This window comes from Anser cygnoides, chromosome 4 (assembly GCF_040182565.1).
Source record: "Anser cygnoides isolate HZ-2024a breed goose chromosome 4, Taihu_goose_T2T_genome, whole genome shotgun sequence".
In the NCBI taxonomy this organism is placed as follows: Eukaryota; Metazoa; Chordata; class Aves; order Anseriformes; family Anatidae; genus Anser; species Anser cygnoides.
This window is the reverse complement of record NC_089876.1, coordinates 44,686,808-44,704,297: the sequence shown is the minus strand read 5'-3', so window position 1 is coordinate 44,704,297 and position 17,490 is coordinate 44,686,808. Positions and strand designations below refer to the sequence as shown.

Genomic DNA, 17,490 nt, shown 5'->3' with positions numbered 1-17,490 from the left:
GTTAGGTGGCTATCCAGAAGGGTCATGCAGAGGCCAGGCATACTCCATGCTAAGAAGTTATTCTGCACAGATTTGGGAATAATACTGTTTTTCTTGGTTCCACACAGATGGTACCAGACAGGAAGAGGTGGAAGGTGAGCTCAGTGAAGAGGAACGCTGGTTTGGAAATTCTTCAGAGACTCCTTCAGAAGCATCTTATGGAGAAGTCCAGGAGAACTTTAAGTTGTCTCTCGAGGACAGAATCCAGGAGCAGTCCACTTCCCCAGATACTTCTTTGGGAAGTGCAACTCCTAGCAGCAACACAGCGGAGTTAGGAACCGTTGAAAATGAGGCACTGAGAGACACATTACAGGGCAAAGAGCACCTTTCTCCTGATGTGTCATCTCTGTGTGAAGAAGAACCTCCAGGTCCAAATAAGCCACTGAGCAGTAACCTGAGGCGGCTGTTGGAGGCAGGCTCCCTGAAGCTGGATGCTGCCGTTAACGTCAATGGCAGAGTTGAGTCCCCTGTAAATCTTGGCTCAAATCTCTCCTTCTCTCCACCTGCTCATCACGCCCAGCAGCTAAGTGTTCTTGCCAGAAAGCTAGCTGAGAAACAGGAACAAAGTGACCAATACAATGCAGGTAGTCACTTTATATGGAATCAAGGGAAGTGGTTGCCAAACTCCACCACCACCTGTGGTTTGTCCCCCGATTCAGCTATCCTGAAGCTGAAAGCTGCAGCCAATGCCGTTCTGCAGGACAAATCTCTTTCAAGGACTGAAGATACTATAAGATTTGAATCCTTTTCCTCACCTTTTAGTTCTCAGTCAGCCAGCTCCACGTTAGCAGCTTTATCAAAGAAAGTGAGTGAAAGAAGCATGACTCCTGGGCAGGAGCACCCGCCTCCAGCCAGTTCTTTCCTTTCTCTGGCTTCGATGACCTCTTCAGCTGCCCTACTCAAGGAGGTTGCTGCGAGAGCTGCAGGCACCCTGTTGGCAGAGAAGAAGAAATCACTGGTTGCTGAGGATCCCCTGCAGCTTTCAGAGATGAAGCAAGAGAAAGCAACTCCACCACAGTCTTTGGAATTATTGTTACTGCCAGTCCCTAAGGGAAGAGCATCCAAACCCACCAGTACAGGTATGGATACAGTTGGAGCAACTGAGTAGAGTGCATTTGTTTTGCTATGCACTTATATAACATCTCTTCAATGGGTCTGGATTTGTTTTGATTCCTCATATCATGAGAATAAGAACTAGGTACTCTGGGGAAACAGTAAAAAAGCTTTTTAAAATACCAGTTGAGGACCAAACTGTCACAAATGTTTCCATTTTTGAAAGATTTAAGTGTACAGTTCAGTAATTTTTTTTTTTTTTGTATTTCATACAATGGCATGTCCCCCCCTCACCAAGTTCAAAATAAGTCCACAAAAATATTTAATGGAGAAGATCAAAGAATCCCTGTTAGGGAGCTCACGGTATCAGTGAGCATATACAAAACTAGTGCTTTTGAAATACTGGACAAGGGAGAATTCTCCCTCCTGCTGTCTCTATCACAAATGGACTTTTGTATAATCGCTTACTACCCTGTCCTAATTTACCAGAGTATATTATTATGTTGCCACTTTTCATTAAATTTTTTTGCAGCAGCATGAACAAATCTCACATGTTTGGTCTTTTACAATCCTTTGTCATTTAGAAAAAAAAAAGTGAACTGCATTTCTCTAATTTAGCTCAACAAGAACCATTTTACACGACAGCCTTCCCTCCACCAGTTCCAGCTGTTGGCATTCAAGGAATCAGGCTTATAGGGAATAAGAAGAAATAGTCTTGGTAACAAAAGCTTTGAAGAACCGGTGGGCCATGCATGAAAACTTAACTGATCCATCTTCAAAATAAGGAAAAACAAGATTCTTTCTTTTTATAAAAGGTTCACGTCATTGATTCATATTTCTAGTAGAAAATCTAGGCTTCAAGTGTCTGATACCAGTGTTCTCCCTGCAGTGGCGTTCTGTGGGATACTGTGAGCTACACGTGTTCTGCAAGTGGTGTGCCGGTGTGTTTTGCCAAGGCAGCTGAAGTGGCAAGCTAGTCTTGGCACGGGTCTGACCTAAGGTTTCCATTGGTTTAGATTAAGTCCTTTCCAGAGTAATAGAAGCTAAACCAAAAAAAGACCTTTTTGTGTTGGACTAGGAGGACCCACGCTGGCTACACCAGTGCGACTGTGGGCATTAATTTAATTAACTTTGTGATGAAGATTGGCCTTCACACAGGAAGGACAGCAATGGATAGGAATGGGGTAAGGTTGAAATTTATTTGCAGTTATTAGTTTGTTTCTTGCTGGAGGAAAAGCCCTTCACATCAGAAGTTATTTACAAGGGAAAATAAATGGTTGGAATAAAATCCGGGTTCTGTGTTCGACTAATAAACTGTGGGATTTGTCCGTGCAGCTTGTTCTGGGGGAATGCTTTGGGGTGTGTGTGTGTGCTGGTAGTACCAGCGCTTTGCAAACTAACTCTGATGCAGCAAATTCCTAGCAACTCTTCTCTTTGCTGAGGGCCCAAGCGGTCTGTGCTGCTGAAGGATAACAATAGGGGCCGACTGCCTCAGGTCCTTGGTAACCAAGGCACAACTATTCATTTTTTGTAATATATGGGGCTAGTATCCCAAGGGGAAGGGTGTTTCCTTTCAGTTTATATGCACTGGGCCAACGCCAGTTGGCATCCGAGCAAACTTTATAGTGTGATGTTCATAACAAAAGTTCTTCTAAGTCGGTTTTCTGATATGCAATTAAGTTTTTCCTTTTAAATAATTAACCAACTGAAAACAAAAAGCAAGCGGTTGGCTTGCATATATGGATGTTGGTTGTGGAAGGCCAAACTCCTTGGTTCGTTTGGCTGTGGAGGAACGCAGCCTGCAAAAAAAGTCACTAAGCAATGACCTTTGATTGGAGACTTAATTTCTGTAGCACTGAGCTGCGTAGCAGAGCATCTGTATTTCCCATGAAAATAAATGTCACATGTTCCCAATTCCTTTTACACCTACAACCTTAAGGCACTAGAAGCAAAGAAATGGTATTTCTTTAACTAGTAAAGTTTAATAATGTTGTATCTGTTATTGTGTGTCTGATTGCTTCTGGGGACATAGGGCTTTTGACTTGTTCCCAGAGAGTTAAACATCTTTTCCCAGTAGGCACAGAGTGAGAGGTATTTTGTTCCCCTCTCATACTTGGAACATTTAAGGCATTGTTGAGTTTTCTTTGTTGTTACGGATCTGTTTTACTTACCCACCAGCAACATCTAGCTTTGGTTATAAGATCAATACTCTGCGAGATTAATTAGATGTTGACGAGCAAGGAACAGCAAAGGTGGAGGCTAGTATGCACGCTGCTCCTTTGCCCACCACGCTGAGCTATTTGGTCAGAGTTATTCAGGCAGCAAGCTGGAGCTGTGGCTTATCAGAACATTGTCACCTCTAATACCACAAGTCAAGCTGGGTGGACTTCATCCTTGCTTGTACAGGTTCTGCTGGAGTGACACAGAGAAGACTAACTTTTAATGAAATTATTAGTGTTGCCAACTTTGTTAAATGCTCGTGGGTTTTGGGTCAAACTTAAAGGAAGTCTGTAATCTCTGTTAAAATTCTGATGTCATTTCTGAAATACTGTGGGTGGCAGCCCCCCCCCCTCCCTTTTTTTTTTTTTACTGACAAAATACTTGCTTGGTAATAACTTTTTGCCTGCAATGCTTGCAATTCTGTTCCTGCAATTTTTTGGGGAAACACTAGCTGATTTTGTCCTCAGTATAATCACTTCTTCCGATTAATTGACAGCAAGTGGCATAAAATACACGTTAATATAAAGGAAGGAAAGCTGAACCCCCCTTTTTTTCTTACGTTAAGATTTGTGTAGTGTAGTAAAGTACTAATGTGGTTGAGCTTTGGAGGGGGTTGATGCAAATCCCACGTGCCATTAATTGGCATTGTTACTGGTGAAGTCTCAGGCATTTGGTCCAGTTCTTTGCGTATTTTGCAAAGTGCTGAATTGCTATTGATTGGTCTTGTTTGCAGATTTATTTTTAATGGTGTGGAAAATGGGTAATAGAAAGCTTGTTACACATTTCTTCTGTGGATCTTTTGTGATAACCAGAGGCTGGGGAAAAGATATAATAGAAGGAAAAGAAATGGTAGGTTAAAAGTGCTACCGATATATTTTTCTGTGGATTGTCTTTCTCCTGCCTTTTGCATAAGTAAGTAAAGAAACTAAAAAAGTGAAACACAAGTAATTATAGCATTGGCTTTGGCTTGCTCCATAGAAAGTCAGAGAGGGGAACAATTTGATAATACTTTGAGTGTGATAGAAAATTTCACAAGTAGACATTTCTGGACTTGCAGAAGTGCATGCTTTGACAGTGTGTCCTTTTTTTGTGCTTACATAATGAGTAAGTAATCAGTGGAATTGCAGTGTCTGTGTTTCCTACCTAATAGCAAGAATTATTTTTTTTAGGATATGACAAATCTTCCTGGTGGTTTTTACCCCTTAGTTCCTTATTGAGGGAATTTGGTTTTTGCTCTATCCTTATCAGTAGGAAATAACTGATAATAATGAGATGAAATAATCCGAGAGAAGTTCCAAATAGCAGGATAGGCATTGCTGAGCTCTGGATATTTGAAAACAGTCTGTCTTTTATATTGAGGAAAAAGGGCTTCCAATTCTGTAATAATGCTAGACCTTTATAATAAGCAGAGGAAATTGTGGTGAGAGAATGAATGGATGGATGGTTGTGTGTAGTCAGCAGCAAGGAATTTCTCTTTCCATCAACCTTGAGATGGTTCCACACTCAGTAGTCTAACCATGTTTGCTTGACAAATGCCACCAAATGCTTTTCTTATCATAGGTGAATTGGGCAGTAAAGCAGAGTGAAAACATTTGGGAAGGCAGTAGATTTAATGCCCTGGTAACTAGAGGAGTACAAGGAAACCCATGACTCTAGGACCCCTGATGGCTGAAGTTGCGGCAGCATCTGCTCGAGCCATAGCTAAACAAGTTCAGCAGCAGGGGTTATGAAATCATTCACTTCTGGAGTTAAATATATCTGATATGCAATACCAGCGTGCCTGTCAGTTAAGCTGTGAATTGTCCTGTTTTCTATCCTCCATATCCACCTGGCGATCAATCAGATATGGGAATGGATCATTTTTGAACACAGTTAAGCATATTTTCCATACGCTACTAAAACTGGCATTTGATAGGAAATGAGGCTGCAAAGTTATGATTATGGGAGACATCCATCTCAGTTCAGTTAAATTATAAGGAACATTAGGACCAGGTGAGACAGAGTAGCATCCCCTACTGATTAGCCAAAGGATGTTTGGGGCATTAACCTTTATAAATTATGGTGACCTTTCTTAGAGGGAGAATAACTAGATTAACGGGAAAAGAGACATGCACGGGGAGGAACTGAAATTTCTGGTACATGTTGTTGTTTAACTGATGTGTCTCTTTGCAGATGAAATACTAGCATTGAAAAATGGTATCTTGAGTATGTTTACAAGGGGAAAATATTCGACAAGTGGCTGTAAAGGATGCTCTCTTTTTCTTCCCCCTTCTGCTAAGCCTCAGAAGAAGAAGGAGGAAAACCTTTCCAGTGTCCGATCTGTGGTTTGGTTATCAAGAGGAAGAGTTACTGGAAACGGCACATGGTGATTCATACAGGTTTGAAAAGTCATCAGTGTCCACTCTGTCCATTTCGCTGTGCCCGCAAGGACAATCTCAAATCACACATGAAGGTAAGGGAAGTGTTTACTAATTTTCAAAACACTTGAAGTGTCAATCAAAAAATGATAGCGCAACAAACCTATTTCAGTGGCATTTGCAAGAAGATTTCACTGTTTGTACCACTAATTATGTGTTTATTTAAATAAAGGCATCATAAAGAGATAAAGAAATAAAATATTTTCCTTTGCTTGCCTTTCCATTTTATGTCATGTGGAAGCTGCCCTGGGTTACATGCACTAGGTGCAGCACAAGCTGTCTGTGATGGATTTAGTTCTGGACCTGGAACCACCGGATGCAGGGATGGTAGCTGAGATGCGACACCATGCAAACATAGCAGTGCTGCTTTCTGGCTGCAAGCTAGTATCTGCCTTGCACTTGGCATTGCATTGCACTAAGGGAGCATACCAACTTGGCCTGCTGCTCTGCAGTTTGAACTTTTTTCTTGCTGTGATTTTTAACTGCAGGTACTTCAGAAGTGAAGTATCCCCACAGAATGAATAACAAGTTATACTGTAATGTTTTGGTTTTGAATGTTTCTACTAAGTTTAAAATATGTTTTTAACTCAGCCTATGCTTTAGGTTCAAACTGAAGGTGACCATTTGAAGGAAGCAACATTCATGTTGGTATGGAGAAATACAAAAATGTAAAGAAACTAAAGTTTCGTTAGCTGAATTTAGCTGAAGTACTGCACGGTTGCAAGATAGGAAGTGTCTGGTCTTGTATAATGTAGGGCATGCTTGGTGAAGTAAAAAATGGTACCTGACCCATTAATCCATGGATGAAGAAGCTGAAGGGTAAAGAGTTGCCTTGGTTAATGTACTCAAGCTGTGATAATAACAGTGAATCAAAATAATGGTTAATATTTTGTTTGTTTGGGGCAAATGTGTGTAAGAGTACCAGACTGGTGTGGAGGGGCGCAGGAATGTTGGTTCAGCTTTTATATAAACTATTGCAACATCTGAGATCACTAGACAGGAGTCCCACCTTGTTTACACTTGAGTAACTATTCACTTAAGTATAAATTGAGATGATTCCACTGATCACAACAGCAGATCTTGTTGAATTTCAGGTCCTTGCTAGGTCTGAAAATATTCCCCCAAAGCCAGAAGGCTCACCCCGTACCTCTCCTAGTGAGAATCGGTGCACTGTTCCCAGACATCCTTAGTGAATTGTGCTGGTCCTTGTCAGGTACAAGTAGGTTTGGTATTTGCAACTATTTCTTTCAGCACTTGGTGTGTGATGTTGACTGGAGGGCTCAGATGACCCTCCGAAGTAGAAGATGTGAAGGAAGGGGAACTAAGCATAACAGGAAAGGTTTTTTATTTTCAGTTGTTGACAACCTGCACAGAGGCATGAACCACCTAAAAGCTTGCTGTTTCTTGGTGGAGGCCTGTTGTTGTGCCCTGCTTTGTGAAAGACATCCCTATTATTCCCTGCAGAAATTCTTCATCTCTGCTTTTTGTGCCTTTTTGGAATTATTTTTTACAGGTTGAAGGCCTATTTCTTCCTTTTTCACATGGTAATTTCCATAGGAGGTCATAGGTAGGATGTTGGAAAATCAGCGACTTTTTCACCATCTGAGTGCTGTCAGATTGATGGCTATCTGAAGCCCTTGTGCTCTTCTCAGCTCCTAACATAAACCCCTTCATTAACTGAGTCCACGTTGTCTTAAAACAGACCCCTGGTACAAGTATGTAACATGTAGCATTTATTATTTGGTAATTGTTTGGTAATTTGGTAATATGGTAATTATTAGCAAGTAATGCTTCCTTTTGATCTTATTGAGACCAGAGTCAGCCCCAAAGCTGCTTGACAGCGTAAGAGATTATAGCTTCCTTTAGCCTCAGTACGTAGGTAAAGTCTCCTCAGTCAACGCAGTCTGGTTGTGCAGGTCATGATGGACTCAGTGGTTTTTGCTGGTAAAACTGCTCCCTATTTAAGTTGAAGGCAATTGTTTTATAAAACTAGTTGGCCAGTATTTGGTATTTTATTTTTGTTATAGTCTTCCGGATAGGTGCATAAAATCACAAGTGCAAGAATCGGCAAGATAATGTTTTACCTTAATTGCAGTGGGTTTCATAAACTTTTCTTAATTGAGCAGGCCATTCATAAAAACACTGCCTATCAGGTCAAAAGTGATAAAAGTGGAAATACTTACATAGTAGCAGGTGAGTGAGATGTTAGTCTTGTGTTGAACAGTGTCAGACATACTTTGAGTTTGCCTTGGTGAAAGTCAATCAATACCAAGATTTTTAAAAATCACATTTTTTTTTCTCATTACAAAACTGTGCTGATCTTAAATCTGTCTGTAAATAAGTATGAGCGTATATATAAAAAAAAAATGACTGTTCAAAATGTGGTGTATACACACCAGAGGTAGTACAGCAGAGTTGGGAGTTGGGATATAGTGTTCTGGTTATGCCAGTTGGACAGTCCAGTGCTCTTTGTTGTCCCAGGACCCTTCGGGAGCTACCTGGTCTTGTATCTTTCCTGGCAGGCACCTATGAAGGCAGAGCAGATCTGCCTGTAGCTCTCCGCTTATCTCTTCTTCCCCATGAGTTGACTGTAGCTGCTGGTCAAGACTGAAAAATTATGGTACCAGGCTGGTGTTTGTTCTTATAAGTCAGTTTTTACTCTAGGATGCTATCACAAGCTAAGCTTGCTTTCTTTATGCTGCTCTTCAATTTTCAGCTTTTATGGTCCATTGATCAGGATGGCAGGCAAAACCTGTTGAGGTGTTTTGTCCAGCTGCGGTCTTCAAAATCTAATAGCATTGTCCGTGTTTCCTCCAAGGCAGCATAGCTCTGAGCTGGAGTACCTCCTCTTTTTTCTAGGTTCTTGTAGGCATTTTCCATTGAAGCAGTTAGTTTAGAGATTTGATTTCCATTAGTGGTTTGTGTGAGTGTCAACTTGGGGCTTCCTTATTGTGTATATCTTTAGGGTAATGATCAATTATATAAATAATGTTATTTTATGGTAAACTCAAACTCATTGGCCAAGAATACATTGCCAGTATTTTTGGTGTTTTGTCCCCTGCTAGAGAATATCTTAATAGAGAGAGAGCTGGAGCAATTCCAGCCCTGACCATATTCAGATCTACATGTGCTACCCACCATGTCGATGAAAGCTTTCTTTCAGTAAGGGCACTTTGCCAGGACGAACTCACAACTGGAGGCGAGGAAGTGAAAGGCAAGAAGGGAAGCAGAAGAAAAGTTTCCACGCAGGCACAAAATGAACAAGGGAGACGGAGTAGCTTGCCTTTTAAGGCACATTGTGTTATCTATAATTGTTATATGGCATTCAGATTCCACAGTGATAGGCACCTTAGAAAAGTCCTAAAATAGACACAGTACAGAATTTTATTAGTCTATTTTGGAGACAAATTATAGTACTTGCATAACCACAAGTTCTGGTCCTTCTTCACAAGAATCTGAGGGTAGCATCTGAGGACTTTATTCTGGTATCATAGTGCGGTTTCCAGGGGCCCAGAGAATGCTGAAAGTGAAGCTGAAGAAAATCAATGGGTAACTGAGAGAGGTGTCCTGTCCAGGCAGGCAGCAAGGGCTGTGTGAGACCTCCTCTCCATATATCGAAACACATACTCAGTTTGAACATGTTATTTTCTTCTTGAGCAAAAGAATATCTTATGTACTACTTCTGAAGCTGCAGAAAGCAACAGAAAGGGGTGGTGTAATTCAGCAAGATGTTTTCAGGCTTTTCTGTTTTTCCTGGTAGGGAAGTAAGGATTAAATTTACCTCAGAGCAATACCACAAGCATCAGTCAGATTTTGGCCAATTGATATCTTTGGATCATGCACATATCTTCCTCAGCAATTGGTGGAAGGACAGGCTGTGAGATCATACGGATATGTTCCAAGAAAGCAACAGGATATTAGCCTGAGTACTTGGAAGGGGGAATGAGGAAGAGGAGCATATGGCCAAAAATAATATCTATAAATGTTCCTTGTGCTGCTATATAGACATAATGCAGAAACAGTTGAGCCAGCTCTTCTAGCAGTGGAAAAGAAGTTTAGTGTTGTGAACTTGTGCTGAAGCATGATGGTAAGACAGAAAATGAAGAAACTGAAGGTTAAGCTTAACAGAACAGGCAGATGCAATGGCAGGCAGGTCACATGGTGCTCAGATACAGCATCTTCGTGCTACTGTTGCTTGTGAAGAAGGACCACGTAGTGAGATCTTAGATTAATACTTCTGTGTCATATTCAGTGGGTTCTAATCAACCTGCGGATCAGAGGGAGGCTGTTGATTACATGATAACAGGAATAAGAAAAGGCTCTGAAGAATGTATCTAAGTGCTTACAGTAGTGATTTGCATCTTCCTCTTTATCCCTCAGCAAAGGTCAGAAAACTGCATAAGCATTCACTGTCCTTTCTGGTGAAGTACAGAACAGGTTACTTTAAAGCATCTTCAACGTCAAGGAGAAGGAGGCTGGCTGTGTTTTATGAGAGTTTTTTGTTTAGTTTTGTTTAAGCTAACCTTAAAGAGCCAGGGGAGGCTCCTATGATTCCATTACCTCACCTCAGCTGACGGGAGGTACTACAGACTTGCAGTTCTTTTCAACAAGTGAAATCTGTGACTCGAGTCTCAGATATGTACCACAAGTGACTTCAAATACCTACCTTTTAATCTTGTCACTCTTTGTATATGGTACAAGAATACAACAGGAAAAACATGTATACCTTAAATCTGACAAATAAAATGAAATAAAGTTTTTGAACAGGTAGTTCAGTCCTGCAGAGAGGCTTTTCTTCTTCGCTTTTTAAGCAAAGCAAGGAAACGGTTTCAAAAAGAAAATCCTATATAAATAGTGTATGTGTCCTGAGGCGAAGGATCATACCAAAACTAGCACTGTAGCACTAAACTTCTGAAAGTAAAAGATTTTAAAAATGAAGGAGTTCATCAGAAAGCATGAAAGGAAATGGCAGAGGACACATGATAGATGCAAAATAGAGATCTCTCAAGTGTATCTGAGTGTAGTCTCAGTAGGTATTTTACGACAAGATTAAAAAAAAGGGGGGGGGATAGGTGAGGAGGCAAGTATGTATAAATGTCAGGTTGTCGTAACTGTTGATTGTGGTAGTTTCTTAAACAGATGCTCCTCATGTAAATCCACATCAAACAAAAGTTGATGAGAAAAATAAAACCTACAGTGGGCAAAGAAAAAATTGATAAATATGTCAATGAGAGTAAGTCAGAGTGAGTAGCCAGAAGCAAACAGAATTCACGCACATGCAATTACACCCTTTATGTGCTAATTTTGCTTAGGGATGAATGTCCTCTTTATTCTCCCCTTTATTTTGAGTGTGGAAAAAAAAAAAAGCAAAACCAAACCAAACAAACAAAAACCCACAGGCAACAACAAAACCAATAAAATCTGCAGAGTCCCGCAAAAGAAAGAGGAATGCCAAACTTTCCTTTCCTGTGCCTCGTAACTAGAAGGGAGAGTCTGTGCAAGCAGCATTACCCCAACTTTAAGGAAGTGGACAAGAGAAGATCTACCTCATTGGTACTACAAAGTTGCAGGAGTAGTCTATGTCATTGTTTCTCTCATCCCTACTTCCCCGTGTTCAGTGTTAGGTGGGGTCACATCACTTAAACTGGTTGGTAAATCTGCCAGGATGTTGCTTTTAAGTATGAAAAGATGATTTAACAAACTGCTTATGATACCAGGAATGTTAGTATGTCGACAAAAAATGTAACAAAATATAGGATGATATGAATGATGTGATATGATAGGGACACGTGGCTCCTGTAAAAGGAAATCATGTGTTCTTCCACTAAGATGTTTTGAGCATGTCAAGAAAATCATGGACTTGAGAATCATTTGAAATTTATTTGGCCTTTAAAAAAGCCTTTGGCAAAGCTGCTCACTGAGAAGCTGCCAAATAAATTAAGCAATGTGATGTACTATAGCAAATTAGAGATTCACCAAGAGATGATAAAACAAAGGGTAGGAAGAAATTAGCAATGTTAAACATGACACAAGGCTAACAGAGGGGTGTTCCGTTGCTAAGAGTGGCGTGTAGTTTAGAAAATATGATAGAAAATATGCACACAAAATAATGTCTGTGGTGTAAGAAAATTGTAGACGATACAACCTCATGTACACAAATCAAGATTAGAAAAGGCAAAACTTGAAAGAGAATAAAAAGAGGCTAGCTGACAGATAAATGCAAGGGCAAACGAAGTTACTGTTGACAAATACAAGGTAGTGCACCTTGGAAACAGCAGTCTAAACTAATCATGCACCTGACTATCTTTAATATAACGAACTGTAACTACTCAGGGAAAATATCTGGGTATCATTCTAGACAGTTCAATGAAAACCTTTTCTTTGCATGTGCAGTAGTGGTTAAAAAGTATGTTAGATATTCAAATGTGTGCAGAATAGAACAAAAATAACACTGAAAATATTACAATGCTATTACAAACATATGCTGTGCTGCCACTTCTGATATTCGTTTCTGATGCACGTTGTGCATGAAAAAGATATATTAGTATTAGAAGGAGTTTTAAAAGCTGGTAATGAAAATGAGTAGTGGGATGGCAAGAACTCCTTTGAAGAAAGAAACTGAAAAGATTGGAACCGCTTGGTTTAGAAGGTGTGATCAAAATAATGCATGTGGTAGAGAAGATAAATTGAACTGACTCTTCTTTGTCTTTATTGTAATGTGACAATGAGGAGGCAGCAAGAGAAAATGAAAGAAAGAAACAAACAGAAAGAACCAATAGATATATTGTACCCAAGTCTTCCAACTATGTCTAAAGTTTGTAGGAAGTGTGTAGATCTGTTGAAACTTACTGTGTGCTTCATATGAAGCGCACACAGCAAAAACTGTAGAACCACAAAAGACCATTTGAGACTGGGAAGACTGTAGGATTAAAAAAAAAGATAAGTATGCTTTGCGCTGTCAAGGAGAATATCCACAGTTAAATGAAAGAAACTCGGAAGAAGTCCTTCAATGTTTTTGACATAAGTCAGAACATGGTTTTATGGGATTTTGGAAGAGCCTTTCTTTATGTGCTCTGGTTTGTTGAAGCGTAATTCAGAGAGATCCAAATCTGTCAGCAGCCAGGCTCAGACTGGGACTCTGGAGAAAACTTTCCAGTTACCCTCTCATCTCCTCTTGCCTGTGGTTCTTGCTGTCACCAGGGAATAGGAGTCAGGTCAGGCTGCTGTGTTTGTCCTTGCCAGGGGTTATCCGTCCCCCATTGCAGTAGCTCTGCCACCACCAGCAGCAGCCTAGCTGAGTCTGAAGAAGACACTTGATGGTTTGGGAAGCACTAGCACAGTGTAAGAGCCATTCCCTGGATTTTAATTCTGTCATTCCTTGGCTGCAAGTTATAAAAGGCTTTAATTTAGGAGAAATCCATTGGTGACACTGCTGTTGTCTTCGGACAGGAGAGAAATCCAAATCAGATGAATCGGTCCCCTGTTCTCAAAAGGTACTGCAGGGGTGGCGTGCCGTGCTCCTGGGAGGTGAGGGTGGGCTCCCACACAGACTTTGCCACCTATCTGCAGCAGTGACAGCCTTCAGGAGGCATCGCATTGATGGTTGCGATACAGGGCCTCTGGAAGAAGTGGTTAAATATGTAGGCAGGGAAATGTTGATTGGTGGGGATCCTGGAGACAAACTCTGGCACACAGGATCTCAGTGGGTGTAAGAGAGAAAGTTGCCATGGTGAGAGTGCTTGCTACCATTAGTACCTCTCGGTGCTCTTCATGAAGGAAATAGCTTGCATACTGCTGCGCTCACAGACCAGCCAGTTTCCAGCAGTGGAGATAGACGATCTGGTTGGCATTTCCGTTGTAACCTATTAATACTTAGAATTTATTGTGCTTCTCTTCTTCTGCAAGGTTATTGCTTTAAAATTGTCTTAGGCTAGCATTAGCTTTAATTTTTTGTTGTTGTCAGTTGCAATTCTAAGATTCCAGAATTTGTCTGTAAATGTCATGCTTATACAATACCGAGAATGTCATTCTGTGAAGCGGCTGGCCAAGAGAAAGTCTCTTTTGCTGTTTATTTAGCACCTAATCTCCAGAGCCTTTGAAGAACCATTGAATAAAAAGTTCCGCAGAGCTGCTGAAATGTGTTTTCACTGAATGCAAAAAGGGCTGCAAGAGGGAGGTCTACCAGCTTCACATTTTAGCAGACCTGAGTTCAGGTGCAATGCACGTAGAGCTGGGAATGCTGGATAGGAGCTTGTGACTGAATTCCTTTTTGGCTTTTGGACTCCCAGGCTTCAGCAGCAAGCCGTGATTTCCTGGCACAGGTGGCAGCTTCTGAGCCAAGCCCAGAGAGCTGGGGATAGGGTGCCTCTCAGTAGGGTGACGCCTGCCTTGCCAAGAGTTCATCGAACCCCTCCATGTTTCAGGTGAAATATTTTACATTCAACAAATTGCCATTTTCCAACAAAAATCTGTCTCAGTGCAATGTTTCCAGCCAACTCAAGTCACAAGTGAAAATGAATGTGTGGAGCTCAATCTGGTGCCAATTTGTCTTAATCACGTGTTCATCAATTAGTAAGGAACAAACGTATGTATTTGCTAGTCTTTCTGGAGGGAGTAGCCCTGAGTGCTACTGTCAAGATTTTAAATTTATTTGTGAAGCTATGGAGACAAAACTTTTTAATACACCTGTGATTATTATGCTGAGCTCAATTATTCCTTCCCTTTCATGAGTACTGTGTTAATCAAGAACTTGTATAATTGTGTGTACATAGTTTATATTAATGAGTGTGTCTGTTCAGGTAGATAATATGTAAACCATTGCAGATGGATGGATGGATAGAGTTCTTTTTAAAACATAATCAGGATTAGGCCTGGGGATGCTAGACGTTATGTAGTCATATAGGAGCACGCAGTCTCTATGAGAAAGAGCGTACAGTCAAAAAATGAGGGCAGTAAGATTAACTGTAATCATTGACTGATAGAATTAGCTGTCAAACACCATCTCTCCTGTTTGTAGTTTATGATAACAGAGCCGTTTATTTTCTGGGAGGATTAATTTGCAGTGAACTGCTTCAATAGCACATTGGTATTGTCAGGTGTTGTGTGTTTACCCTAATAGTTCATAAATTGATGATGGACGTTGCTGTGCAGGTTGATATTTTGCTGGGTTGCTCTGAACAATTGTTATTTATGAGGTTGCACAGAATGATCGTACTTAGCAGGACATATAATAAATAGGTTATTGTGGAGTTTCTTTGGTTTTGTTTTTAATCAAGGAAGCTGCTAGTTATAGCTTGGAAATCTTTTTTTGCACACTGGCAGGTCATCAGGATCAGGTCATAAGAACTGTTTCACCCAAAGCAGCCTTCATCATTTTCATGCCACAGAAGCAGATGTTTCTGATATTTTTTCTTCAGTTGAGTCTGATGTTTATGTTGACTTACGTGTGAAAGAATCCTACTGTTCATAGTACCTGACCTCCTTCCAAGTGCTCTGAATGCAGAGTTCATTCATTAGTTAAATTTTCTTTTTTTTAAAAGCAGTGTCAGACATGTTGAGCTGAGATTTCTGTAATGCTAGTAAACTGCTCTGCTTAATACATGCTTTTATCTTTCACCTCTTGAACCAGGTTCATCAGCACCAAGACAGGGGTGAGACCTTTCAGTGCCAGCTATGCCCTTTTACTTCCTCCCGCCACTTCAGCCTGAAACTCCATATGCGTTGCCATCAGCATTTCCTCAGGACAGAATCCAAAGTGAAGGAGGAAATACCAGAAACTGAGGTGAAGGGGTCACCACAGCTAAATAGTGACTCCTGCTCGGGACCACAGAGGGAAGGAGTTGGACCTGACCTTATGGGATCAGCATCTGTATCTAAAACGCCTGATGTGGCTGGGCAGGCTAGTGGAGGAGTTCCACCTTTACTAGTGAAAGAAGAGCCCAAAGATGACAATGGCATCTCAGCTGCACCTTTTGCTCTTAGCACTGTTGACAGAGCCCCCAACAACACAAAGCTGAAAGAATCCTCTGACTTTGTGGCCAATACAGCATCAGCACTATTCAGCCAAGACATCTCTGTCAAGATGGCATCAGATTTTCTTATGAAGCTGTCAGGTAATTGAGCAGCAAGCACCAGCAGCGGCAGCTGCTCCTTTGATGGGCTAAGAAACCTTTTGCCTTGGGTCTGCTAAGTCATTGAATTGCAGGGAGAAAAACATTGCAACTTCTTAACTTGTGATTTCTTGTTTCTTTGGATAAGAAAAGAGGTGCTTGATAGAGGGAAGAGGGAAAGCAGTGAGAGAAGAGAAAAAGAGAGGGGTTTTGCTGTTTAATTATTAAAATCTGGGATTGTGAGTGAGAACTTGTTTTCCAGGCTTTGATATTCGCTGACAATTACCTTGGCAAATCTCATTTTGTGTGTTTTTTCAGGCCTGCTAAATATCTGTAGTTCTGGTTTAAATTCACTGAGGGTCACGAGCACACAGCATGTTAGAAAATTCAGCTCTTAACTTCTCTGCCTTTAACCATCTGTTAAATAGCACCAATAAGTGATTGGTGACCTTCCTTTCAGAGTAGCATATGATGTCTAACTAGTCAATGCTTGTGAAGTATGAATGTTATTGCATTTCTTGATTATTAACATGAAATTGGTAGTCCTAGAGAGTTGTGAACATTTTTTAAAAATATTTTAATTGAAATCCATATCTAATGCAAAACGTGTTTATTGTGGTTTCTTTTTTCATTGTCAGATTATTGCTGTGAGAATGATATTCAGATGTGTGAATCTGAAGTGGAGAATGTGTTTAGGGAAAATCTATTATTTTATGTGCTCTCTTATTGATTTGACTGAACATTTCAGAGCTGTGGACATGCTAGGAGTTTGTTCTATACTAAATGTTTTCAAAATTGGCCTTTAATTCTTAAAGAGAAAGGAGTCAGGAAAAACGTCACTGGAGGAACTTTTGTTTCACAAGGAGAAGACGGTCTGTGTTGCAAGTTTTAGGCTTCGGAGGCAGAAGATGCTCTTTTCAATAGAGAATAATTGGTCACCTTTTTCCTTTAGATAGAATGTAAGTTGCATTTCAGTAAATTTTATTGTCAGGTAAAGTAGGAAAGTAGCTCTGTCCTAATGCCCCTGCCCAGGTGCAACTGCAGCCTTTTATTGTGGAAAGGTTTGCAGTCCTCATCTGCCCAGGATGACCAAGAAAAAACGAGCAAAGATGAGTCTGTTTTGTCTGTACATTGTTTAATTGAGATTTGAATTTGAACTTTATACGAAATCCATTTTTGATGTCTGACAGCTGTCCTGTATATGTTGTCATTCTGATGTCTCTTTTAAATTTGTATTGTACACCCCGTGGCTCAGTGCATCGGCTGTACCGACCTGTGGATGGTAGTGCTCGTGGAGGATGCATGTAGCAAGAATGAGAGCAGAAAGCAGGAGAGGGGGAAAGGGCTGAATGCTGAAAAAGCATGCAACATTTTGATATGTTGTTTTTCATGTAGCTGTTGATGGGGAGCTGTTTACAGTTTGGCAGCCGGTCGTGTTTTCAGTGTCTGATCTATTGGCATGAGAAAAAGGATACAAATGTACATTATTCATGCAAAAGGCCTATGCAGTTATTTTATGGTGACTTACTAAAGGTCTTGAAACCTGACTTGTATGCACTGTTACCTAGCAACATGTTATAAAGTCACTGGGGGAGTGAGATGTATCTGTAATTTTGTATGTGTGCATATTTGGATGAAAATGTACTGCCAGT

The 17,490-nt window shown here is 40.6% G+C and overlaps 1 protein-coding gene across 14 annotated transcripts in view; it reads left to right on the top strand.

Moving 5' to 3' along the window:
- Positions 1-17,490, top strand: part of ZNF827 (zinc finger protein 827) — a 160,192-nt gene that overhangs the window by 80,149 nt on the left and 62,553 nt on the right. For 13 of the 14 annotated variants that reach the window (XR_007166113.1, XM_048071772.2, XM_013175072.3 and 10 more), the window contains 3 exons: positions 108-1,118; positions 5,592-5,764; positions 15,358-15,841. Coding sequence is in view for 13 of the 14 variants with exons in the window: in XM_048071772.2 (XP_047927729.1) it covers positions 108-1,118; positions 5,592-5,764; positions 15,358-15,841 (1,668 nt within the window). In the remaining variant the exon portion in view is untranslated. The remainder of the gene's footprint in view (positions 1-107; positions 1,119-5,591; positions 5,765-15,357; positions 15,842-17,490) is intronic. The other variant, XM_048071773.2, reaches the window with a different exon arrangement.